A 27,488-nucleotide genomic window follows, 5' to 3' on the forward strand; every position below is an offset into this window, starting at 1 on the left:
ATGATTTCATGGTGTGTGAGGAGCAAAACACATTCATTGCATTTCTCCTGACCACAGGCGACCAGAACTGAGGCCAGGTAACCCGTGGCAGCCTGTGAGGGAGCGAGGCAGAGGCTCCCCAGGCCCTTAGAGCACCCAGGCTTCTGGGCTTTGTGGCCATGGTGAGGCGCCCCTCTCCCAAAGCCCTGAAGACCACAGTGTCTTCCCTGACCCCTGTCCCAAGGGGCCCAGTTGGGCTTCTCAGTGCGGCTGGGGGATGCCACTGCCCTGGGAGCCTCAGACCTCACTGGAGAGCTCTAGAGGCCTGGGGGTTGACAAGCGTCTCTCCTGAGAAGCCCCAGGCAGCAGGGAGGGAGAGGGAGGCGGATCTTGACTCCCTCCTGGGGCGGTTAGGGAAACGTGGTTGTTCAAGCTGCTTTCATGGGGCTAACGTGCTGCCTGAGCTGGCTACTTCAGGGTCGAAGCAACCCCCTCTCTCCCGTTTGATCTTCTTGAGTTATTTCAATGTGCACAGTCTTTTTTCATACCTGTGGGAAGCCACCTGACTTTCTAGAAGGATGACCAGTGGTTTGAAGGAACAGCCCAGCTGACTGCCTACACGAATTTCCCAAGTGATCAGTGTGAGAAAGGCCTTGGGGGGTGGGGGTGTCTTCTGTCTGGGCAGGGTAGGAGAGGAGAGGGGTGCACACAGGGTGCTCCGAGGAACACTCTGTGTTCCCAGGTTGGGAGAGAGTCGGGCAGGGCTGCCCACTCTCATTTGCCCACCGAATTCCTGTGTGTGTGTGTGTGTGTGTGTGTGTGTGTGTGTCGTGTTTTGAGGGACCAGGGAGGCGACAAAGGTGGATTCATTCCCATCCTAAGCTAAGCTGCGATTGGAACATAGGACTCAGGGGCCCCCTGGGCTTTTGCTCTTTGGGGTTCCAGGAAGGCTTCTGGGCGTGCTGGTGTCTCAGATAGGCCTTAAGGATGTCAAGTTAGAAGCGGTGGGGAACGGGGGCCTAGGAACCTGTTGGGTGCTCTTGGGGGTGTGTGTGGAATTCTAAAGGGCCTTCTGGACTGGGTCACTAATGTAATCTGAGTGTTTTGTGCAGATCCTGAGCCCAGTCAGACCTGCTGCTGACTAGCCAAGCATTTTCCTCTCGGCCTCGGTTTCTTCATCTGTAAATGGGGGTGAAGCCGGGATTACAGCCTGGATCCATCTGGCTCCTGGGCTCTAGGCTTGGAAAGCCCAGTAAGGAGTAGGGGCGCCTACAGGTTCACCTCCGGTGCTCTGTCTTGTCAGTTGCGGGGGCTTTGGGGCTCATGGTGGGGAGTCTGGGCTTCCTTGGCTTTTTGCACGTATATGTGACTCCACAAGCATGTGCCTTTCACAGCAGAATATGTTGTCTGGGGGTACAGCCCTTCTTAGAGAGGGTGAGATCCCAGAGTTCCTCACTGACTTACTCATTGTCACCAAGAGGACTGTTAATTCTTTGTCTTTATTTGAAACATTTGTATCCGTGCATTTATAATTGTAATTTCTTGGGACCCATGTTCTCCTCAAATATTTAAAAAAAAATTGAATAGTGGGAGAACGTATTTGCTCAGTGAATTGTCACTCTCTGTGTGTGCCCAGGACACGTTCAGCATGTCAAGCCTGGGGCAGGAGGGGAGACTTAAGCATAGGTGGGGGTCTGGTCCACAGGTGCTCTGGACATCCTCCCCTCCACATAGGATGTCCAGAGCCGAGTCCAGGATTCACAGAAGACAGGGGACTGCAGAGCCCCCTCCCACTTGGGGACATGCCCAGCCAAGGCTGACCAGCATCCCGGGGAAACTGACCACTGCTTCCGAGCTCAATTGGATGCTATCAATTTGGATGATTCTTTGAGGGTATAACTTTCCTCGTAAGTGTGAGGACAAGAAAGAGATGCTGAGGAGGAGCCGGTGGGAAACTTGCACAGGAATGTGTGCAGGCATCTCCTTGTGTATGCACACGTTTGCATTTCCCACCAAATTGTACATTTCAACTCTCTACGTAACAGTGGCCAAACGCAAGGAGACGGGCTGGCAAATCTCATCAACTGCACAGGGAGTACAGAGGCTGGCAAAATAGTAACTCAAGCTGCGTTTTGTCCATTATCAAGGTTCTTACCAGTTAGTGTGGGCTCTCCATGCCCCTGCTTGTGCCTGTGGCTGCTGTGGCTTCCCTCCCTGGGAAACAATTTGGTGGTTTGGGTATATGCAACGAAGTTTCTGTAGCATTCTAAGGTGGGGGTCAGGTGCAGCTTCCTATTTTTTTTTTTTAAGATTTTATTTATTTGTTTGACAGAGAGAGACCCAACAAGAGAGGGAACACAAGCAGGGGGAGTGGGAGAGGGAGAAGCAGGCTTCCCACCAAACACGGCCTGATGGGGGACTTGATCCCAGGACTCTGGGATCATGACCTGAGCCAAAGGCAGCTGCCTAAGGACGGAGCCACCCCAGACTCCCCCAGGTAGAATTTCCTATCTCCCCCGTGTCCCTGCCAACCCTGCCATTGGGAATGTCTTCTGTTTTCTTTTAGCACCTGATACGGAATTATTTTTTCATTAAACGAAAAATTAAGGAAACAAGGTAGCTGGGTAGCTCCATTGGTGAAGTGTCTGCTTTCGGCTCAAGTCATGATCCCAGAGACCTGGGATGGAGACCCACATGGGGCGGCTACCTGCTCGGCACGGGAGTCTGCTTCTCCCTCTCTCTCTACCCCCTCCCCGGGCTCGTCTCTCACTCACTCTCTCTCTCTTTTCCCAAATAAATAATTAAAATCTTTTAAAAAAATTAAAAAAAATAGGGGAACATAATTTTTATGGCAAATGTTACTTGTGTGCTTACAAAAAAAAAAATCTTCGAGAAATAAGGGACCTCCCCTTTAACAAAAGAATAAAACTAATGTCATTTCTTATTGTCTTTTTTCTCCTGGCAGGTGTTTACCCTGTGGATATTTTGGAAGATGACCCTGAAAGGCATCGGGAAGCAGCCCTGGCTTACTATGCCACGCTTAGGGAAGGGTTGCAGCCCTCAGAAGAGCTTTTCTCTCTTCCCACGGGGGAGCAGGTACGTGTGATCATAAAATCTAACTTACTAGAGAGAAGCATGTTAGTACTGAAGAGAGTATTACAGATTTAAGAACAACAACAACTTCTGGAGTGAATACTAGAATAATTCCACTTTGAGAAGCAGAGGAATTCTAGAATGGGATTCTGGAGTCTTGAGGATAAGCCCGGTTATGCAAGGCAGTGAACAAAATAGCCTGCTGTGAATCCCACATCTACCGCTTACTAGCTGTGTGACCTTGAGCAAGTGTCTTAAGTTTTCTGGTTTTGATGTTCTCATATCTAAAATTGGGACAATAAAAATCTTTAAAAAGAAAAGGGGGCTCCTGGGTGATCAGTCAGTTAAGCAGCTGCCTTCAGCTCAGGTCATGATGCCAGGGTCCTGGGATCGAGCCCTACAACAGGTTCCCTGCTTGGCGGGAAGCCTGCTTCTCCCTCTCCCACTCCCCTTGCTTGTGTTCCCTCTCTTGCAGTGTCTCTCTCTGTCAAATAAATAAATAAAATCTTAAAAAAAAAAATTGGGACAATAACAGAGCTTACTGGGGTGCCTGGGTGGCTTCCTCTGTAGAGCTTCAGACTCTTGACCTCAGGGTCCTGTGTTCAAGCCCCACATTGGGCGTGGAGCCTATTTGGAAAACAAAAACAAAAACAAAAAAACAAAACAACAAAAAAAACACAACCCTTTCCCCTGCTGGAACTTACCTTGAATTGTCCTTAAGGAGGACTAAATGAGACACTATTTATGTAATGCCTGGTTGGGCCTCAGTTTCCCCATGTGTCAAATGAGGGGCTTGGTTGCTCTTTGGTCTCTGTGGTTTGGCTCAGCTTTAAAATTCAGTTATATTTAAAATTTCAAACTATTTAAAATAGTTCTATTTAAAGTTTCATTATATCCATATGATTTTAGGCACTGATAAGATAGCCTTTTGGATTAGGGCTGGGAGAGAACAGAGAGAAATGAAAACCTTTTGTTCATTAGGATGGAGGGACTGTGGGTAAAAATTTTAAATTGCGTTACTGTGAAGAACATTTTTTTCCACGCAGTAAGTAAAAAAAAAAAAAAGAAAGAAAGAACAGAAAAGAAATATGAATCTTGGGCTGTACGTCAGTCTGTAACACTTCTTTCAGAGTTAAGTCTGATCTGTTCCTGAGGCAAGATTTTCTTGGTTATACGTAGACTTTGCTCGTACCTACTGATACCATTGCCGTGTATCCAGCACTGCAGAGTTTTAGTTCACTGTACTGAAGCTGTTCCAGAGTTCATTAGAACAGTGGCTTGTGCAGCTTACACAGTTGTGGCTTTCTTGAGATCTTGGAGATCATGCTAGTTCAAGATCAAGGGCTACAAGAATCCCCTGGGTGATTCTGCAGGGCTGAGCTGCGGACCGAGGTCCCTGCACGCACACGCTTTCAGCGCCCCCTAGTGGCAGTTAGGCCGAAAACGGAAGCCAGCTCTCCCGTTGGGGTTAGGGTTGCTAATTCTCTGGGGAGACACTGGCTGCGGGCTGCAGGGTGGGCTGGAGTGTGGGGAGGGCAACCTGAGAAGCAGGTGAAATCTGAAAGCTAGCTCTGGAAGGCTCTACGAAGCAGTTTCAGTCCTCAGCTTTCATTTCACCCTTCCTTACGAGATTGCATTACATAAACCTATTATGTGAGTCTGTGCAGTGAGTGAATAATTTTAGTGTGGTTAGCAAAAACATAATAAAAAAAGACAGCTCTTAAAATTAAGTTGTTTTTATGTGATAGAAATGCTGAAAGGACTTTATAGCTATCTGCTTCTTCCCCCCTTAGAAAAAAATAAATTTTCATGAGAAGATTTTCAATTGTTTTCCTACCATTTAACAGTTACTTAAGAAATGGTAGGCATTCCCTATCACTTAGCGGTTGAAATAGTCTCATTTGGGGTGGTATCAGACTTCCTCATGGCTTTTAGCAAATTTAGTTTTTCTTTTGGAGTCCAGAGAAATTTTTCCAAACGGAGAGAAAGATGAGAAAATGATTTGAGGATACATCATGCCGCATTGCTCTGGTTCTCCGGAAAATCCCAGTTAACTGTTTCCAGTCTTGAAACTGCCCTATCACATTTAAAATACAATAAAAAAAATACAATACAGTAATACTTATTGATTTTTCTGGTAATAAGCCGGTGTATGCTCATTGTATAATATTTGGGAACTATCTCCAGAGACAGAGAAAATGAAAAAAAACATCACAATTGATGCTGTGAACATTTTGATATGTTTCCATTTGACTTTTATTTCTGCATATACTTTTTAAACATTTAGGTCACTCTCAGAATACACTCTCAGGTGTAATAAATGCCATGTCGATATAATGAAAATAAATTTCCATGTCGATATAATGCTTTGTACATTTTTTTAAAGGATTTTATTTTTTAGGAATCTCTGTACCTAACATGGGGCTTGAACTCACGACCCTGAGATTAAGTGTTCCGTGCTCCCCCTACCTCTGAGCCAGCGAGGCACTCCTGTGCGTATTCTTTATGGCCTCTAATAACCCCCTCGTGGGACAGCCAGCTCGGGGACGCTTCCGGCAGGGGATTTGAAGACAGGGAGCCACCCAGATGTTGGCGGCTCTCAGAATTTGTTAGGAAACATTTTCTCTCAAACCCCGGAGGCCTGCTATAAACTTATACAGGCGACCTCCCCGCCTAGCTCCGCCGACACATTCTCTTTTCATTTTCTTCTGCTCTCCTCCGTGTTCCAAACAGACTTGGCAATGGAACGGGTTGACCTTTTGCTTTGGAGCCGGGAACATTACGTCTGATGGCCACAGAGAGGCTACCAGCCCTGGGTAGCCTGGGAGGGTCCCAGAGTTGGAGGCCCCCAGACGCTGCTTGGTGTTGCCCTTGATCATAAGCAAACAGGCACCAGCCCTGTTCTCTGCCCTTGGGCTGCCCCAAAGTCAGAGCCGAGACTGCAGGGCCCAGAAGGGATAAGGGTTTCCTGAGACTCCTTGCCGAGATCCGAGGCTGTGCAGCCGGCAGCAGTGGGGGTGGACAGAGGCTTGTTCGGGCTTTTTCTGTGGAGTGGCCCCAGGAGGAACGTTGAGCCTGGCATGGCAGGTAGGAGCCTGAGGTGGGGGTGTGGTCACCAGCTTTTGTGGGCTGAGGCCGGAAGGGGACCAGGGTGGGAAAGGCACTGGGGCCCGAAGCGTTTGGAAGGGAGAGGCTGGAGGGTATCCGCTGAGTGGGTGTTTAATCAGTACTGGGATGGATGGACAGGTACGTGGGGACGGCGAGGGCGGGCTGGTGGGAGACGGAGGAAGGGCCTTTGTCATGTCGCACTTGTGTTTAGCTCAGAGTGGAGTAAGGTTTCCATTTTTACCTTGCTTCCCTCCTGTCAAATTAACCTCTGTGCAACAGTGTTCTTTCAGTGAATACGGCGCTAATTAATTCGTAAGTAATTTCCCGTGCTCTTACTTTGATGACAGAACAAAATGGCGATTTCATTATTTTTTTTTTTTTTAGGTTAAACTTGAAGCCTCGTCTGTTTGCTTTTGCACTGTGCACCGTGACGAACCTCAACATAAAATATTAGTCTTGGTTAATCCCCAGGACACGAAGACAGGTTGGTAGTTACTAATGGATTTAAAACACGGGAATTCTGGGGCGCCCGGGGGGCTCAGTGGGTTAAAGCCTCTGCCTTTGGCTCAGGTCATGGTCTCAGGGTCCTGGGATCGAGTCCCGGATCGGGCTCTCTGCTCAGCGGGGAGCCTGCTTCCTCCTCTCTCTCTCTGCCTGCCTCTCTGCCTACTTGTGATCTCTGCGTATCAGATAAATAAATAAAATCTTAAAAAACCAAAACCAAACACGGGGATTCTGATTTTGTTGTTAACAACTGACGGGAGGAACTATGTCGGAAATGGGGGCTGGACTCTGAGGCTGGACCTAGAGGAGTATCAAAGCCCGAGGGCTGTGTTCTCGGCGTTTCCACCACTGACAACTGGCGCATAATTCGTGTTTACTGACGCTCACGTGGATTTTTGTATTGACGCTGGACTCCCTCTCAGCCACGATGACTGTATTCCGAGCTGCTTTGGAGGGGAGCCCTTGCTGGTCTCCTTAATAACATGCAGGGGTGCATGCACAGGGTGGCGCCCGTTTGTGCGACTGTCTCACCGCCCTGGGCCTCGGGAGGCGTCTGATGGTCTAGTGAGTTGCCCGGGGCCACGCAGCCGGGGCCTGGGAGGGAATTTTTGCCAGGTGATGGTCGGGTGGCGTTGTATTTCTGGTGGGGAAGTTTATGGAATCTGTAACTCATTTATTCTTCCTCTGCATCATGAAGAGGCCATTGGTGACTGGTTTCAGCTCCTTGGAGTGAGTGCTGAGTTGGGTACGAGGCAGGGAGCTGGGGCTGTGGTCTGTGGGCAGCAGGAGGTGGGGAGGAGGGGTTAGAGGTCTTTTGCTACAGTTTGCAAAGGGGGCTTCTCCCGGCTCTCCTGCTCCCCAAGAGACAGACCTTTGCCTTTAACCCTTGCGTGCCTATCTGGGCTTTGTGCTCAGAGGACGGCCTGCCTGAGTGGTGTCGCAAAGCCCAAGGTGACATCCTCGATGGGATAACGTGATTCAGCACAAAAGACTGTTGTTCATGCTTCTTTTCTTGTTAATCTGGAGACGCAAGTGTGCTCAGCTAGCTGTCTGGGAGTTTTTGAATGTTGGCAAAGCCTCTCCATTGCTCTGAGGCTGAGAATCGGCTGAGCTGTGTGTGAGAGCTTCTGGATTGAGGTTTGGGACCCCTTTCTGTCCCCCAAAGCCTTGCCTGCCATGAACAAGGGGGGCTGTGAAAACCCCAGGCCTGCACCTTTGCTTTGAATTTGGGACTCCCCTACCAGGTTAGCGAAAGTGACAAGATGTGCCCACAGGCACTCCTCGGAGAACAGATTGTCAGAAAACTCAAAATATCATTTGTCGATTCTAAGAAAATGTCCAAATAGCAGCAGCAACCCCCCCCCCTTTTTTCCGGCATTTAACAACATCCTGGTTGTAGGTCTTTAATGATCATTTGCATAATGTAAACCTATGACTGACTCCTAAATCTGTTTTCTGTTTATACTGTGCTTAATTTTTTGGTTGTTTTCAAGAATGCATTGTAATAAAAATTCATAAGGTCTGAGCAATCTCACTCTGGACCTTTCCTTATATATCATAGTGCTCGAAACAACGTTTTCAAATGTCTTCCCACTGGCTGGGGCTCTATGGCGCTTGCTGAAATTTTGCACGAGTTCAAAAAACCGTACAGGTGTAATCCATACCTCACGCTCTTCAATCTAGTATTGAGAAGCCAACACAACTGCATAAATGCACTTCCCGTAGCTTGAAGCAAACGGACTCGAAGCAGCTGATGGTATCCCTAGACCCTATCCAGTGACCTGTTTGCCACTTCCCTCCTGGGCTCAATGGTGACCGTTGGTCCTATGGTCCCTGGTTCCTTTGTAATTCTGTTGGAAGGGTTATGTCTGGGAAGACTGGGGGTATGTATGCGTGTGCGTGTGGTTAGATGGATCTCACGCTGTTTGATAAGCCCTGTCCGTGCATGCGTTAACTATGGAGAAGTTGGTTGAAGCCATCACAGCCATTTGGGACAAGCCCATAAACAAAGGAAAATCACCCTGGAGTTCTGAATTCCTGGGCGGGGGGTGGGGGGCAAGCAGTTAATACTCATGACCCGCTGTTGTTAGGATGTAAGTAATAAGTCTCTAGCTCCCCCGTTGAAGAAGCTGGGAAGGCATGTTCCAGAAAGGTGGTTTGGGAAGCACATGCCTTCGTCCCCATGGGGTTCAGTCTGGCCTGTTTCTCGGTCAGAGGCTGGTCTGTCACCAAGGCTGCTGAGGACCCCCCACATTGTTTAGTCACCTCTGTATCTCTCAAGGGCCTTTTCTTTCATTTCTTCCCCCTTGTTTTGTTATTCCTCCTATTTTTAAATTATTAACTGATGTCGACTGTTTACAGAGATGAAAAAAAAAAACGAGTCCTTATCAAAAAAAGCTGTGGTCTTTTTCCTATTTCCTGCATTAAATCAAAACTGCTTACTCTAGTATGCCAGAGTCCCATCAGCTGATGGCCTCTTGGATTTCTCGTTTCCTGCAATTTGCAGAATAGAATCGGATGAACCTGGGCGGCGGTGTCAGAGACGACGAACTTGGGGTCCTGGCTCTGCCACCTGACAGGGGACCCAGAGGAGTGATTTGGTCCGAGCCAATTTTGTCATTTGCAAAATGGGACATCCTGCTTGTAGGGTGCTTGGGGGAATTAAGTCATGTGTGATAATCCGGACCTCCCCCCGTCCCGGCCCCGGGCAGAGAACAGGCATGACCCTAGCAGAATTCTTCCACTGTGGCGTGCCTCTGCTTGCTTTTCCTTCATCTTCCGGTGTTGTGTGATAGAAGTCTGGGATTTTAGTGTGCGAGGCCTTCTTGTCCACTGTGGGCCAAACGTTGGCCGCTGAATTCCCTCCCTGGTGAATTCTGCTTGCATACCTTATGGATAGGAAGGCAGTACCACGATAGGCTGGGTTAGTCTGTTTTTGAACAACCCTAACTGTAAAAGAGTTGTTCCTTCTACTGATCCCAGACTGCCTCATTGGATGAAGGTCATGCAGTCCATCCACAAACAACCAATGATCAAGGAGGCTGTGTCTCTACACAGAGAAAGGCACTGATGGTAGTTCTCATCCTCAGAAAGCACAGTGAGCCCCGGCACGGAAGGGGGGCTGCTGGAAATCAGACATGACCTGGGATTGCATTGATGGAAGGATGAACCCCCAGTGCAATTAGAGCTCCGTTCTCTTTGGTGCCGGTCAGGCCCCCCAGGAAGCAAACTGGCTCTTCTCCGTGGAGAAGACCCGGGTGATGAGAGGGCTTGAATACTATTTGAACAAGGTTTGCAGAACCCAGGGCTGTTTGGCTTTGGAGGAGGGATGCGGGGTTCCGGAGGCTCACCATCAAAGGGCTATTTCGATCATTCAATTCAGTATTTTCCAAGATGATGTTCTGTGTTGCAACTGAATTCCAGAAGGAGGAAAAGGATAGGTGATCTTTGGAGTTTCACTTCAATCCTAAATGTATCAAGGAAAAAGTTTTCCTTTCCCACGAACGTGCCTTTGATGCTTCTCTAACCCTTGTTCATCTTAAAAACAAAGGCAAAAAAAGAAAATAGCTCTCCCAGCTGAGAGCCCGTAGCTAGAATTGAAAGATTTGTCTTAGATTTATTTTTGTCACAGCCAATGATGCCTCCTTTGTGGTAGGGGTAATAAGGTTGGTGTATGATTCTGTCGGAACGAGGAAGGTGCTGTCTGGGGACCGCTGGCTTCTAGTCTGGGATGGCTTGTTTTATTCTAGGACAGCTCTAGTAGAACATTCTTAAGGAGTCCAAACTGATATGCCCGTATGTCTCCTCCCTGGCATGGTGCCCCCCCTGGGGCCATCCCAGCCTTTAGCTGTGACTCCTCCCCAGGCTTGGGCCAACTGCTGAGGCTGTCACACATTTCTCATTCTTCCGCTGTTCCTCCGATCACGTGGGTTCCAGAGCTCATTTCAGCCTGGATTCTTCCTTCACTCAGATCTGGGCTTCTCCCAGAACATGGCGTCCAGGACCCACGTCATGGGTGCTGCTGTGGAAAGAGCCTGAGTTTTTGGAGTCAGTTAGACTGGACTTCAAGTCCTCTGTGCCTAGTGAGAGAGGTGGCCCTGGGTTCAGTTACTGAGCATCTCTGAGCATCAGTTTCCTGTCTTTTTACTCGGTGGTCTGGCCCAGCAGCAAGGCATCACCAGGAAGCCTGTTAGAAATGCAGGAGCTGGGGGCGCCTGGGTGGCTCAGTGGGTTAAAGCTTCTGCCTTCAGCTCAGATCGTGATCTCAGGGTCCTGGGATCGAGTCCCGCATCAGGCTCTCTGCTCAGCGGGGAGCCTGCTTCCTCCTCTCTCTCTGCCTGCCTCTCTGCCTACTTGTGATCTCTGTCTGTCAAATAAATAAATAAAATCTTAAAAAAAAAAAAAAAAGAAATGCAAGAGTTTGGGTCCCACTCAGACCTGCTGAGTTAGAATCTATACTTTAACAAGATCCCCAGGTAACTGGTACACGCTTGCTCAGGAGCAGCAAGACACTCATGGTGGCGGAGAGCTTTTCCCATTCTCCTTGGATGTTCTTCTTCTGCCAACTTAGCCTCAGTGTGCCTTGGTATTTTGGTAGAATGAACCCCAGGTTGACTTGTGTCCAGCTTACTATTAGCTCATTACTGTGCATGTCTGGTTTCTGGGCTTTTTATTTTTTCTATTTTTTATTTTTTTAAAATATTTTATTTATTTATTTGACAGAGAGAGACGTATCGAGAGAGGGAACACAAAGGGGGGGGTGGGGGGCGGGGAGAGGGAGAAGGAGGGAGCCTGATATGGGTCTCGATCCCAGACCATGGGATCACGACCTGAGCTGGAGGCAGACGTTTAGTGACTGAGCCACCCAGGCAACACCCCCACCCCACCTTTTTTTTTTTTTTTTTTTATGATTTTATTTAGCTTCTGGGCTTTTAAAACACAAACTCATTATTATTTTTTTTAAGATTTTTTAATTTTTTTGACAGAGATCACAAGTAGATGGAGAAGCAGGCAGAGAGAGAGAGAGAGAGAGAGAGAGAGAGAAGCGGGCTCCATGCTGAGCAGAGAGCCCCATGCGGGACTTGATCCCAGGACCCTGAGATCAGGACCTGAGCTGAAGGCAGCGGCTTAACCCACTGAGCCACCCAGGCGCTCAACACAAACTCATTATTAAGACCTGGCCCCATCCTCCCGAATTTGTGGAGTTGATGTTTTAAACTTTCAGTAAAGACTACTTTTATTCCCATTATATCTATAAACAGATTTATGACGACATAATTCCCATACTGTACAATTACCCATTGAAAGCATACAGTTCGATGGTTGTTAGTATATTCACAGAATTGCACATTTATCACCACATGTCATTTTCACTATCCCTAAAGGAAACCCACCTGCCTCCCCTTTGTACCACTTCCTTCTGCCCACCTCTCCTCCTCCTCCTCAGGCAATCCATTCTGTTTCTGTGAATTTGCCTATTCTGGAGATTGCGTATGAATGGAATCCTGCAATTGTTGTGTCTGATTTCCTTCACTTAGCATGACAGGGTCTTCCTGTTATAGATGTTTGAGTACTTGATTTATTTTTATGGCTCAGAACTATTCCATTGTATAGATATACTGCATTTGGCTCTCTATTCCTCAGTTGATGGGCCTTTGGGTCATTTCTGCCTTTTGGCTCTTATGAATGAGACTGCTGTGGAAATTCATGTGCAAGGTTTTGGGTGGGTAGATGTGCCTCTCTCTTCTCTAGTCGGTGTTTTTATTTCCTTCAGAAAGTGCAGCTGCTGGATGACATGACAGTTTTATTTTAAATTTCGTGAGGACCCCCCCCCCGTCCTGTTTTCCACAGTGGCTGCCCCAATGTATGTTCCCACCAGTTGGGCGCGAGTGTTCCTTTTCTCCACATCCTCACCAGTAGCTGATATTTCTTGTCTTTTTGCTACTAGCCATTCTAACAGATGAGGAGGTGATGTCTCATTATTTTGGTCTGCAGTCCCCTGATGGTTGGTGATACTGAACACTTGTCATGTACCTGTTGGCCGTGTGTGTGTCTTCTTTGGAAAAATGTCTATTCATGTTATGTGTGTTCTGAGACTCCGTTTCCAATGGGTGGAGGAGGTGTTTTCCCACACAATACCAAGTAATTCTCCTTATACCAGCAGGGTGTTATACCATTCAACTCACTTCTGACACCATCCACCCATTCAGAACTGAGTTGAATGGTGTAATTCAGTTGTAATGGTGAATGGGGTTACACCATTCAACTCAGTTCTGATGCTATCTACCCACAGGTAGATGGGACAGGGTAGAGGTAGATGTGCCCTTAGAAGCATAAAAGTTAAAAATTTTTATTATGCTCAGTTCATCTATGTTTGGTTGCCTATGCTTTTGGTGTCCTATCTAAGAAAACTTTGCTTGTTGGAAGAGTAAGTCTTTCTATCCAGTTAGATGAACTCTTCTTGCATCAGATCCCATGGGGTAAGGGTTTAGTCCTACAAGACTTTCCCACCCCCCTTCAGACACCAGTTGCAAGCCCCAGATTGCTCCTTTGACTTCTGACCAACTGGCTACAAATTGGAGGTTCCCACAACCTTCTCTTTGAACTTCAGATCCCAACTGAACAACTAGGTTGTTAGCTGTGCTTCAGAAATCAGAGTTTCCCACTTCTTTAGTTTGATTTGTTTGCTAAGGAAGCTCACAGAACTCAGAGAAACATTTGACGTACGACATTACTGGTTTATACCAAGGGATACAACTCAGAACAGCCAGATGGAAGAATTGTGTAGGGCAACGTATGGAGAGAGGGCGAGGGGCTCCTCATTTTCACCAGCCTGGAGTCTCTCTGAACCCTCTCCTTCATGGTATGGATATGAGAGATTAAATCATTGGCCACTGGCAGTTGATTCGACCTCTAGCCCCCTCTTCTCAGAGGTCAAGGTGATGGGACTGAAAGTCCCCAGGACAAATCACATGTTTGGTTCTCCTGACAACCAGCCTCTATCCTTAGGAGCTCCAAAAGTCGCCTTGTTAACATAACAACAGACACTTTTGTCCCTTAAGAAATTACAATAGTTTTAGGAGCTCTGCCAGAAACTGGGGATGAAGATCAACTATGTATGTAAATTGTAAGTTACGGTATCACATGGATCCTCTGCCCATTTTGTAATCGGATTGTTTTTTTTTTTTTTTTTTTTTTTTTGCTGTGGAATTGTAGGAGTTCTTTATATATTTTGAAGCTAACCCTTGATCACCTACATGATTTGCAAATGTTTTCTTCTATTTGGTGGGTTGTCTTTTCATTTTGCTGATGGTTTTCTTTGCTGTGCAGAGGCTTTTCAGTATGATGTAGTCCCACTTGTTTATTTTGCTTTTGTTGCCTTTGCTTTTGGTGTCAGATCCAAAAAAGTCATTGCCAAGACCAATGTCAAGGAGTCATTGTGGTTTTTAAAAAATTTTATTTATTTTATGTTTATTTTTATTTTTTAGAGTCACTGTGGTTTTGATTTGCATTTCCCTGATGACTAGTGATGTTGAACATCTTTTCAAGTGTTTACTGAACATTTTTATATCTTCTCTGGAGAACTATCTATTCAGACTCTTGCCCGTTTTTGCTTTTTTTTTTTTTTAAGATTTTATTTATTTATTTGACAGTGAGAGAGACACAGTGAGAGAGGGAACACAAGCAGGGGGAGTGGGTGAGGAAGTAGGCTTCCCTCTGAGCAGGGAGCTCGATGTGGGGCTCGATCCCAGGACTCTGGGATCATGACCTGAGCCAAAGGCAGAGGCTTAATGACTGAGACACCCAGGTGCCTCTCTTTGCTTCTTTTTACATTGGATTATTTGTGTTCTTGTTTTTGAGTTGTAGGAGTTCTTTATGTATTCTGGATATAAGATCCTTACTATATATATGATTTGCAAAAATTTTCTCCTGTTCTGTGGGTTGTCTTTTTACTTTCTTGATAGTGGCCTTAGAAGCACAAAAGTTTAAAATTTTTATTAAGCTCAGTTTATCTGTGTTTGGTGGCTTGTACTTTTGGTGTTATATCTAAGAAAACTTTGCTTGTGAGAAGAGTAAGTCCCTCTATCCAGTTAGATGAACTCCTTCTTCTGGCCATTTAGTTAATGTCATTTCACCTTCCAAAGGTGTGCATTCTTTTTTTTTGAAATTTAGGCTTATTTATTTATTTTATTTTTGAGTAATCTCTACACCCCACGTGGGGCTCGAAATCATGATCCTGAGATCAAGAATCTTGTGCTCCACTGCCTGAGCCGGCCAGGTGCCCCTGAAGGTGTGCATTCTTTATTTCTAAATCCAAGAAATTGTTTTTAAATGCTGGTTTTTATTTTATTTTATTTTTTTAAGCAGGCTTCACACCCAGCGTAGAACCCCTTGTAGGGCTTGAACTCAAAATCTTGAGATCAAGACAGGAGTTGAGATCAAGAGTCAGCGGCTTAATGACTGAGCCATCCAGGCACTCCCCAAAAATGCTTTTTTTTTTTTTTAAAATTCATGCAGTTATTACACACACAAGCCATTATTTAACATACATCTCTCATTCATCCACAGGGAGATTTAAGGAGCATTTATGAAATGCATGTCTGAAGTTAAGAATGGCGGGAAATCTGGCCAGTGAAATTAAGATTACGTATGTTTAATTATTTTCCTAACGCTAGCCTGGAATGCTTGTCAGAAGAGGGAGTGAGGCCAGTGTGTCTTCTTTGGTCCTGGTGAATTCCTGCTGATTTTAAGTCCTGTCTTCCTTTTTCTGGGGTCATTGCGGACCATCTTTTATCATTCACTCTAGACTGTCCTCAGGAGGAGATGTTCAGGGAACCAGGCATTGGTTCCAAGATCTACATCTTCCCCAGACACACTAGGATAAGCACTGGTTCATTCTGGGGTTCTCTGGCCTCCCATGCTCCCTGAGATTAAGGGTTACAGCTCTAGGATCACATTTGTAGGATTGTTTTTGGCCCCTGGGACATCAGTTCACTGTGTCTAGAGACTTGAGCTTCTCCGAAAGCAGCCAATGCAACCCTCTTGCCTTTCCACTATTTCCAGTTGCCAACCTTGCTCCTCATTTGGAGACCCTCCACCTTCCCAGTGAAGCTGGTCCTCTGTGATCATTAACGCATCTGGCTAGGGTGCATTCCTCCCTCCGCGCTCTCCCCTCGGACTCGAGCCAGCCTCCCCAGGCTGCGCACTCTATTTTCCTGAATATTTTCCCAGCCTGCCTAGACTTACTCAGTGCTCCAGCCTTTCCCCTGTGATCTCAAAGGATTGCTCCGGGCCTGGGGACCTGTCTTTGGTTATGAGGGGCCGCCCATCCTCTATACTTACTCTTTTAACCTCTGACCCCTTCTGTTGGAAGGTCCTTCTGCAAGGTTCTGGGCCACATGTATCATTTTCCTAGATGATCGCTACCTGTTTTCCTTGTTAGAAAACATGCCAGATTTTTTTTTACCCCCAGCACGTTTCTGACAAGTATCTGTTCAGCTTTTTTTTTGTGCGTGTGTTTGTTCGTTTGTTTTTCATATAAAACCTAGTGGTCAGGGGCGCCTGGGTGGCTCAGTGGGTTAAAGCCTCTGCCTTCGGCTCAGGTCATGATCCAGGGTCCTGGGATCTAGCCCCGCATCCGCATCCAGGCTCTCTGCTCAGCAGGGAGCCTGCTTCCTCCTCTCTCTCTGCCTGCCTCTCCGCCTACTTGTGATCTCTGCCTGTCAAATAAATAAATAAAATCTTTTAAAAAAACAAAACAAAACAAAACAAAAACCTAGTGGTCAGATGATCAGAGGGGATGACAAAGAATGTCCAGAGGCTAATTAAAAATGGCAATTTAGCGGCACCTGGGTGGCTCGGTGGGTTAAAGTCTCTGCCTTCAGCTCAGATCATGATCTCAGGGTCCTGGGATCGAGTCCTGCATCAGGGTCTCTGCTCAGCAGGGAGCCTGCTTCCTCCTCTCTCTCTCTTTGCCTGCCTCTCTGCCTACTTGTGATCTCTCTCTGTCAAATAAATAAACAAAGTCTTAAAAAAATTATAATTTATAATTAAGCCAAATGAAGGAGAACTAATGCCACAGTGCTGCAGAAGTTTCCAGAATAAAGGGCCATTTGGGTCTTGCTGGGTGTAGGGAGGGGCCAACCTTAGTTCTTGGTAGGGAAGTGGCGATCTGGTCAAAATAGGGGGCAGGAATTGTCCACTGTCTATTTCCTGGGACCTCTGGTTCTCTCTCTGGGCATTTGAGCTCACCGGTGGTCACATGATGATCACAGAGGCTTTTCCTCGGCCAGGCCTGGGGCTTCTGGACCTGAAGGAGTGCCTGCAGAGGCACAGGGGACATGGAAGGTGTCCCCCCCTCCCCACCAACTCCCAGCATCTCTTCATGTTGGAGGGTCTGGCCATGACTCACATCAGTTCCTTCTTTGAATATTTTGAAGTTTCCTTTCATAGAAACTTCTCCTTATGTTCCCAGCCCTTGGCTGCAGGGAGGCCATGCTAAGGGCAGGGAAAGTGACGCCGGGGGGCTTCTGGGGCTTGAGACATGGGTCCTGTTTGGATCTTCAGCCCTGAGCAGAGTGCACCATGCATGACCAGATGGGAGGAGAAGCCAGTAGATCCTCTGGAGGTGCTTTGCGTCCAGGGGAGGGATGCTGAGGCCTTGCCTGGCGGGCAGGGCCTGGGTTGGAGAAACAGTGGGGATCGCAGGATTGGGGGTGGATGGCAGGTGCGGAGACGAAGGGCTGGAAGTAGCTTGGATTGCAGCTGGGCTTGGTGGTGTTGTCAACAGTGCTAGGTGATTTGGGAGGAAAAATTTGCGGTGAGGGTAAGTTGAGCTCAGTCTGAAGGGTCTGTGGGACCTCAGATTGGGTGGGGCCCTGTGCCCTGGGTGCACTGTCGGGGTGGGACCCATCACTTTGGAGTTGGTCCTCGGTCATGTCTCTGGTCATGTTCATGTCTCTGGTCATTTCCTGTGGCTGATCTTCTTAGGTGGACGGTCAGTTCTATGAGCAGAGGGTGCTCTTCCCAGAGGGTGTTGGCTAAATTCCCATCAGTCCCCGTGCAGGGCAGATAGACGTGAGCCAGGGAGGCGGCGAGGCTGACAAACAGAAAGCAGGATCCTTCCGGAGAAGGCAGCGGTGGGGGGAGCGACTGTTTGCTGTCTTTACCACATGTTGACTTCTCTGATTAGAACATCTCTCCCCCTAGCTTGCTTAGATCCAGGACGTTTTGTGACCAAGCATAACACTCATCCTTCAAATTGCTGCTAATTTATTTACAGTTTTTGGTGATTGCATGTCATGTGCACCCTGAGAAAAACAAGCGGGGAATCAAAAAATGATGATTTTTTCCTGGAAAAGCATGCCCATGCTAGGCCTTCAGTGACAGCAAGAGCCAAGGCAAACATTCAAAGGAAACTGGAAACGGTGCGGAGCCCGCCTTCCCCGTGGCTGTCATAGGCCTGGTGGGATTGCGACACGCTGGGCCCGAGTCCAGGCCGACTTGGGGCTGCGTTTGGGGCAGGTGGGTGCTGGGTCGGGGGTGAGGGGTCGGAGATGGCAGTTGTGCCCATGAGCTGCCCAGGGGTCTTCAGAATTGGGGAACCCTGCCGGGGACGCTCCTCATTTTTGAGCATGCTATCCAGACTTTGGGGGGTGGGGCAAGGATGGAAGGTTCGAAGGTGGTGGTAGAAGGGTTCCAGGAACTTCTGACGCCCAGAAGGGGAACCGCTAGGGCAGCTCCTTGTCCTGAGTGTGCCTTAAAGTGAGAGGCCTGGCTTCCTGGCAGGGGGCATGGATGGGGCTTAAACACAGCTCTGCTTAGCAGGATGGGCCTGTCAATCTGACCCAATGAAATGGGGGCTTCTGGATGTGCGGTAAGAAGCAAGCTACTATGGGGGTTGGATGGAGGCGAGGCTTGCAGGCCTGGCGAAATCTGATTTTCAGCATGAGAAGTAATTGCACTTTTTCTGCTTTGAAGCATGAGGACCCCACACATTCACGGATCCTAGTGTCCAGGAACCACCTGGTTATTTGACACTCCACTGGGGTAGCTTCCCATGATCGTGTGGACATTGGATCTTGGTGTTTTTTTTTTTTTTTCTCTAAAGGTTTTATTTATTTATTTGATATACACACACAGAGAGAGTACAAATAGGGGGAGCAGCAATGGGAGAGGGAGAAGAAGACTCCCCTCTGAGCAGGGAACCCGACATGGGGCTCCATCCCAGGACCTTGGGATCATGACCTGAGCCAAAGGCAGACGCTTAACCAACTGAGCCATCCAGGGGCCCTGGATCGGGGTGTTTGGAGGCTGTGCCTGCCTTTTGGGTAAAGCAAAGATCAACGTCAGCCCAGGATGGGCCCCTCGTCCCACCTTCCACTCTGGTAGAGTCCCACTTAAGTAGGTTTGACAGTTAGGGAGAAAAGAGTTCTGGCCAGGGAGGCAGTTTCAGTTTAGAAACCTGCTCTTTCTTGCTGCGAAGGCGACCCCTCAGGTTCGGGAGGACCCGAGTTCACGCTCCATGCCTGAAACGGAGGTTTCTGTTTTCCTTGGGCAGCGACGGATGCAGATTGAAAAACTATTCGCAGTGACAGCATCGTGTTTTGGGAACACATGTTGGCTATTGTTTGGGATTTTCTTCTTGATTCCCTGTTAATTTATGGCACTTACTGTGAGTTGGATTTCAACGTAGGGGAAAACAGCATCCCGCAAACAAAGACATGTCATTCTTACCAAGGGACTAATGGTATTTGCAAAACAGGGAAGGTCCAAGGAAAATATTTCTAGTGCCACGGATGGAGCCATTGTCTGGGGCCGGGGGGGCGTCTGGGAGGCATCTGACGGTTTTACCAGTGCACTTTGGGCTGTCTGCACTCTCTCTCTGCCTCCCTTTCCTCGGTCCAGCTTGGTGATTTTAAGATTCCTTTCCTCGATGCGCTAGTTTTGGCGCGGGCTTCTCTCTGCTCCAACACCTTGCAGCCCAGCTGACGTTCAGGGTCCAGGCACCCCTTGTCCCTCTTCCCTGAGTTAAAATCTAGACTCATGAAAACAAAAATTGCTTAAGGCAAGAAAGGCCCGGGAACCACAGGGAAGCCTGTTGCAAACATACTGCAAACCAGATGTTTCTTCCTCCGTGGCAGAGAGGCGCCCAAGTTCACGGGGCATCTGGGGAAGTGTTTTCTTTAAGGAAGACATCTGTATGGAAACGGTGGCCCGAGTAATGCGATGTGACAGTTGCTATGTCAACTTGTGTATTTTTCCCCTCCCCTTAAATTATTGACCTGCTCACTCAATGTTGCATAAAAGTCATGCAATGCCTTGGAATGTGTTTATGTGCTGTCCTCTGCCAGAACTTTTCAGCGTTTTTTTTTCCCCCCTACGTGTATTTTGCTTTTGAGAAGATGGCCTGTCAGTTTGGTTTAACTGTGCTCTTTTTTTTTTTTTTTGTCCAACTACATATTTCTTCGATTTGTAACGAGGCAATCAACGGCAGTTAAGACTCCAGGGGAGCCCTCAAGGTGGGGTGAGGGGTGGGCAGCAGGGGACTTTAAAGGCCTTTCGGTTGTGATCGAACACATATGGACGAGGGACCAGTACGTGAACTTGAAGTTAGTGTGAGGAGGTGAGATATATTTTGTGTCAACCCTTCCGTCTTTGGTTCCCAGGATGGTACGGGGACAGGGACCTTCTCTGTGGCCCTGCTCAGCCCCGGGCTGTGTATCCAGCTGCCTCCTGGCTGCCCTGACCTCTCTCTAACAGGCATTTCAAACCTGAAACCTTCATCTTTTTGTCTTGCCTTTTTCCTGGTCAAGGCACCTGTGTCTTTCACTCAGGCTCCCGAGCCACCTGCCACCCCATCCTCCCCTGCCTCCCTGGCCTTTCTCTTTTCTGCCTTAGACCAGTCCGATTCCCAGGGAATGTGTACTCTCCCCCTGGCAATCCTGGCAGAGACCTTAACCCACTGAGCCACCCAGGCGCCCCCCCCCGCCTTTTTTTTAAACTTCAAAATGGCTACTTCCGGGACGCTTGGGTGGCTCAGTCATTAAGCGTCTGTCTTCTGCTCAAGTCATGACCCCAACGTCGTAGAATCGAGTCCCGCATCGGGCTCATTGTTCAGCAGGGAGCCTCCTTCTCCCTCTGCCTGCCTGTGCTCTCTGTCTCTCTCTCACTGACAAATGAATAAATAAAATCTTAAAAACAAAACTAAAAAAAACAAAAAAAATTAGCCCCAAAGGGCTAATTCCTCCGACCAGGTTATAATCCAAGTCTTCTTTTTCTAAAACATCACTCTGATTATGTCTCTCATTGGTCAGACTCTTCCAGAGGCTTCCTAGGAAGGCCCTCCCTCAGCCTGGTCCCCGCAGCCTCCAGCTGTGAAGCCCCTTCTGGCTCTGGCCCATACTGGCTCTCTCCCCCCGCCCTCCAGAAAGACTGCTGTGGTCCGAAGGTTTGCGTCTCCCCACAAATTCATATGTTGAAATCCAAACCCTGGTGATGGCGTTAGGATGAGGGGTTTGGGGGAGGCGCCCCACCCTCATGAATGGGAATCGTGTCCTTACCCAGGAGACCCCAGAGGGCTCCCCTTCCCCTTCCACCATGCGAGAACCCTGCCTGAGGTTAGCAGCCTGGAACCTGGAGGAGGGAGGGTTCCATCCAGAAGCTGCTCATGCTGACATCCCGATCTCAGACTTCCAGAAATGTGAGAACTATGTTTCAGCTGTTGATAAACCTATAAATGTCTATGGTATTTTGTCGTGGCAGCCAAAATGGATGAACATACAGCCCTTGGGAGGGGGTGTGACTGCCGCTCATGTCTCGGAGGTCATGGTGTGCGTGTGGTCATGGCCTGGTCACCTTTCTTACCCCTGCTGGTGCCAAGTACAGTGCCTGACACTTGTTAGTGCTAAGTAAATGGCAGACCCTGCCCCCTCCTGAAGTGCAAAATGAAATGCTCAGGCATCCATCACAGTAAGGTCTTTCCGTGCTGATCTCTCCTTTCTTGTCACAGTGTCTTGGCCTTTCTCTTCCTCAGCCTTCATTTCTCTCTTTCTGACTCCGTGAGCTTTCATGGGGGCCTGATCCCCAGCTCTGTCCTCTTGGCTGTCTGTCCATTCCTTCACCTGGAGCACGGGGGCTCTGGAACCAGCAGACCCCGTTTGCATCCGTTTGCACTGTTTGCCTGCTGTTTGTAGGCACATGACCTTGAGCGGGTTTCCTAGCCCCTCTGAGCCTCACCTGGAACACAAGAATCAGCTGTGGCAAGCAGGAACTGAGATTCCCACCCTTGGCATCATGCCAGACATGTGGCGAGGACCTGCACCTGTGTTTGTGGGAAGCATTACTGTTTTAAACCTGCAGCTGTCCCTTGATGTCCCTTTATTTCCTCCACTGGCTGGTGGTGGTGGTCTCTAGAGTAGGGTCCTGGAGTCTTCCCTGACCGGCCTCCTCCCTGCTTCCTGAGCCTTCCAGTCCTTGCCTGGCATGTTGTGTGCCTCACATGTCTGAGGCTCTCTCCCCGACCCCAGCCGGAGTCCCCTTTCCTGCCTCCTTCTTGAGGTCTGCTGCAGGCACCTTCCACCAAGGACTCCCGGCCCCTCGGTGGGAATGCCTGCTTCTTCCTCTCTGAGGTCCTGAGCTGATTTTGGTTTCTTTCTGCTTCATGTCCTGGGCACTGCCTCCTCCTCTGAACTGTCAGTGTCTTAGGCCTGAGTCTAATTCCTCGAGTGGGTTTATTATGTCCTTTGCACAGCCTAGTGACTCAACATGTGGGTTCAATGGGGAACAGATGCTTCAGAGTTGTGACCTTCGCAGGGTCTGTGTACAAAGGGGGTGCTGCCTACTGCTGTCCCCTGTGCTGGGGCGGATGAGGAGGGATGACACCCATAATCACAGGGTGCCTCAGTTGTCCGCCCGGACATTGCTAATCCGTCCCAGTGCTCCTTCCTCCTTGCTGACTTGGAATGTGGCCTCAGAATCTTCCTCAGGAAAGCTCCCCTCTGTCATGGCCCATCCTTTGAGGAGACAGGTGACAACCAGCTCTCCTTACCCCATGTTATGGAAACATCATATCAGCCTCCCAACAATGATTTCTTTGTTTATTGATTCATTATGAAGAGCATGTTTAGATAAAAAAAGGAGTTGGCTCTTTTTAAATTTATTTAATTTCTTTTCAGTGTAACAGAATTCATTGTTTATGCACCACACCCAATGTTCCATGCAATCCGTGCCCTCCATAATACCCACCACCAGGCTCACCCAACCTCCTACCCCCCGCCCCTTCAAAACCCTTAGATTGTTTTTCAGAGTCCATAGTATCTCATGGTTCATCTCCCCTTCCAATTTCCCTCAACTCCCTTCTCCTCTCCATCTCCTCATGTCCTCCGTGTTATTCCTTATGCTCCACAAATAAGTGAAGCCATATGATAATTGACTCTCTCTGCTTGACTTATTTCACTCAGCATAATCTCCTCCAGTCCCGTCCATGTTGCTACAAAAGTTGGGTATTCGTCCTTTCTGATGGAGGCATAATACTCCATAGTGTATATAGACCACATCTTCCTTATCCATTCGTCCACTGAAGGGCGTCTTGGTTCTTTCCACAGTTTGGTGACTGTGGCCATGGCTGCTATGAACATTGGGGCACAGATGGCCCTTCTTTTCACATCTGTATCTTTGGGGTAAATACCCACTAGTGCAATTGCAGGGTCATAGGGAAGCTCTATTTTTAGTTTCTTAAGGAATCTCCACACTGTACTCCAAAGTGGCTGCACCAACTTGCATTCCCACCAACAGTGTAAGAGGGTTCCCTTTTCTCCACATCCTCTCCAACACTTGTTGTTTACTGTCCTACTAATTTTGGCCATCCTAACTGGTGTAAGGTGGTATCTCAATGTGGTTTTAATTTGAATCTCCCTGATCGCTGGTGATGATGAACATTTTTTCATGTGTGTGATAACCATTTGTATGTCTTCATTGGAGAAGTGTCTGTTCATATCTTCTGCCCATTTTTTGATATGATTATCTGTTTTGTGTGTGTTGAGTTTGAGAAGTTCTTTATAGATCCTGGATATCAGCCTTGTGTCTGTTCTGTCATTTGCAAATATCTTCACCCATTCTGTGGGTTGCCTCATTGTTTTGATGACTGTTTCCTTTGCTGTGCAGAAGCTTTTGATCTTTTTTTTTTTTAAAAAGATTTTATTTATTTATTTGACAGACAGAGATCACAAGTAGACAGAGAGGTAGGCAGAGAGAGGAGGAAGCAGGCTACCCGCTGAGCAGAGAGCCGGATGTGGGGCTCGATCCCAGGACCCTGGGATCATTTCCTGAGCTGAAGGCAGAGGCTTAAACCACTGAGCCACCCAGGCACCCCGAAGCTTTTGATCTTGATGAAGTCCCAAAAGTTCATTTTCGCTTTTGTTTCCTTTGCCTTTGGAGACATATCTTGAAAGAAGTGGCTGTGGCTGATATCGAAGAGGTTACTGCCTCTGTTCTCCTCTAGAATTCTGATGGATTCCTGTCTCATGTTGAGGTCTTTTATCCATTTTGAGTTTATCTTTGTGTACAGTGTAAGAGAATGGTCGAGTTTCATTCTTCTACATATAGCTGTCCAATTTTCCCAGCACCATTTATGGAAGAGACTTTTTCCCACTGTATATTTTTTTCCTGCTTTGTTGAAGATTATTTGACCATAGAGTTGAGGGTCTATATCTGAGTTCTCTACTCTGTTCCACTGGTCTATGTGTCTGTTTTCATGCCAGTACCATGCTGTCTTGGTGATCACAGCTTTGTAGTAAAGTTTGAAATTAGGCACTTTTGTTTTTCTTTTCCAACATTTCCTTCTTTAGCAATTCAGGGTCTCTTCTGATAGCTCTTTTAAGAATTCTTAGTAGGCAAGATGAAAGGTTTAAAAGTTTTGGGAGGTACCCCGTGGGTTCAAGTGTATGTCTTAAGCATGATGGAAGGAGAAAAGGATGGAGAAAAGGATCCACCCAAGGATGCCTTGGAAGGAGAAGGATGCTGTGGTCAGCTTCAGACTCCCTAATAGAAAAAGGAGCTGGCATGAGACGATGTGGTGGGTAGAAACCTATATCCTCTTGAAGGAGGAGGCAGGACCGCAGTAGTCAAGCTGGAGGGGAGAAAAGCAGACATTTTTGTGCAAACCAGAACAGAAAGTTTGGAATGGGAGTTCCCAGGAAGAGATGGGAATGTTATGAAGCAAGTTTCCATTGTCTCACTGAAAAAAGCCAACAAATAACAAAGGGCTTTTCATCCTTCTTCCAAACCCCAGTGCACCACTTGAAGCAAGTGGAGGAAGTTTCTGGAAACCACTGACAAGCTTCAGACACGTTAGGAAAAGCAGTTTGAGGAAGTGAGCTCTTTCACCTAACCTGTATAATAACCAGGTGAGAGGATGTTCTGGTCTCCACTTGACAGGTGGGGGAATTTAGGCTTGGGGAGGGGGTCAAGGTCACATAATCAGTAGTGGAAGAAGCCGGAGTTTGAGCCCCATCTGGTTCTGAAGTCTGTAATCTTTTCCCTACACAGGTGGATGGGGCCACATCTAAGTGTTTTGTGTCATCTTATTTGCTGGCAGTGAAGTCCGTTAGAGATCACGGAATGCATGATGATTACATTTTTTGAGGTGGTGTTTGTGAAGGGTAAGAGGTCTGTGTTTAGCTTCATTTTTATGTGTGTGGGTGTCCAGTTGTTCCAGCACTGTACGTTGGAAAGACTTTCTTTGTATTGTATTGCCTTTGCTCCTTTGTCAAAAGTCAGTTGACAATATTTACTATATAAAACTGACTATATAAAAGTCAGTTTACTTTTTTTTTATTAATATATAATGTATTATTAGCCCTATGAGTACAGGTCTGTGAATTGCCAGGTTTTACACTTCACAGCACTCACCATAGCACATACCTTCCCTAATGTCCATAACCCAATCACCCTCTCCCTACCCACCTCCCTGTGGCAACCCTAAGTTTGTTTTGTGATTACGAGTCTCCTATGGTTTGTTTCCCTCCTGATCCCATCGTGTTTTATTTCTTCCTTTCCTACCACCCAATTCCCTGACGTTGCCTCTCAACTTCCTCATATCAGGGAGATCATATGATAATTGTCTTTCCCTGATTGACTTATTTCGCTCAGCATAATACCCTCTTTCTGGGATGCCTGGGTGGCTCAGTTGGTAAAGCAGCTGCCTTCAGCTCAGGTCATGATCCCAGCATCCTGGGATCGAGTCCCACATCGGGCTCCTTGCTCGGCGAAGAGCCTGCTTCTCCCTCTGCTTCTGCCTGCCATTCTGTCTGCCTGTGCTTGCTCTCTCTCCCTCTCTCTCTCTGATAAATAAATTAAATCTTAAAAAAAATACCCTCTAGTTCCATCCACAACGTTGCAAATGGCAAGATTCATTTCTTTTGATGGCTGCATAGTATTCCATTGTATATATACCACATCTTCTTTATCCATTCATCTGTTGATGGACATCTAGGTTCTTTCCATAGTTTGGCTATTGTGAACATTACTGCTATAAACATTTGGGTGCACGTGCCCCTTCAGATCACTACATTTGCATCTTTAGGGTAAATGCTCAGTGGTGTGATTGCTGGGTCATATTTTCAACTTTTTGAGGAACCTCCATGCTGTTTTCCAGAGTGGTTTGCACCAGCTTGCGTTCCCACCAACAGTGCAGGAGGGTTCCCCTTTCTCTGTATCCTCGCTGGCATCTGTCATTCCCTGACATGTTAATTTTAGCCATTCTTGACTGGGTGTGAGGTGGTATCTCATTGTGGTTTTGATTTGTATTTCCCTGATGCTGAGTGATGTGGAGTACTTTTTCATGTGTCTGTTGGTCATCTGGATGTCTTCTTTGCAGAAATGTCTGTTTGTGTCCTCTGCCCATTTCTTGATTGGATTATTTATTCTTTGGATGATGAGTTTGATAAGTTCTTTATAGATTTTGGATACTAGCCCTTTATCTGATATGTCCTTTGCAAATACCTTCTCCCATTCTGTCTGTTGTCTTTTGGTTTTATTAACTGTTTCCTTTGCTGTGCAAAAGCTTTTGATCTTGATGAAGTCCCAATAGTTTATTTTTGTGGGCTCTTCATTCTGTTCCATTGATCTTTTTGTCTCTTCTTTCACCAAACCACACTGTCTTGATTATTGTAGCTTTATAGTAAGTCTTGGAGTTGGGTAGTGTCATTCCTCCAAATTTGTTCTCTTTCAATCTCATGTTGGCTATCCTGTGTCTTTTGCCTCTCCGTATAAACTTTAGGATCAGTGTGTTGATATCCACAAAATAACTTGTTGGGATTTTGATTGGGATGGCATTGAATCCATAGAACCAACTGGAAAGAACTGACATCTTGACAATATTGAGTCATCATATCCATGAACATAGGCTATCTCTTTATTTGTTCTTTGACTTTGTTTTTCAGTGTTTTGTGATTTTTCTTGTAGATCTTGTACACATTTTGTTAGATTTATACCAAAGTATTTCATTTTTGGGGGTGTTAATGTGAATAGTGTTGTGTTTTTTAATTTCAAATTCCACTTGTTCATGACTGGTATATAGGAAAGCAGTTGGCTTTTGTATATTAGCTTTGTATTCTGAAACCTCCTTGTAATCAGAGTTTGCAACCCCATCTTTCCATTGTGTAGACCTCATTCTAGCTATCCCTGTTGTTGTGATGCCCTGAGTGTGGCCTTGGACTTGTAGGGCTTTGTACCTCTGCTCACAGGTTACCCTGCTGTTATTGCCCTTGTATGTTGTCTCTGACTGTTGAAACCTCACCCATTGA

At 47.2% G+C, this 27,488-nt stretch overlaps 1 protein-coding gene across 2 annotated transcripts in view; it reads left to right on the forward strand.

Annotated features, from left to right (window-relative positions):
• LOC122893846 (protein FAM169B-like) overlaps positions 1-27,488 on the forward strand; it is an 85,973-nt gene that overhangs the window by 16,426 nt on the left and 42,059 nt on the right. Inside the window, exons 2-3 of one of the 2 annotated variants that reach the window (XM_044231129.1) lie at positions 2,945-3,075; positions 6,565-6,664. In XM_044231129.1, the coding sequence (XP_044087064.1) occupies positions 2,945-3,075; positions 6,565-6,664 (231 nt within the window). Of the gene's footprint in view, positions 1-2,944; positions 3,076-6,564; positions 6,665-25,272; positions 25,344-27,488 lie in introns of those variants that run through there. The other variant, XM_044231130.1, reaches the window with a different exon arrangement.

The sequence above is a fragment of the Neovison vison genome, chromosome 13, assembly GCF_020171115.1.
Source record: "Neovison vison isolate M4711 chromosome 13, ASM_NN_V1, whole genome shotgun sequence".
Taxonomy (NCBI): Eukaryota; Metazoa; Chordata; class Mammalia; order Carnivora; family Mustelidae; genus Neogale; species Neogale vison.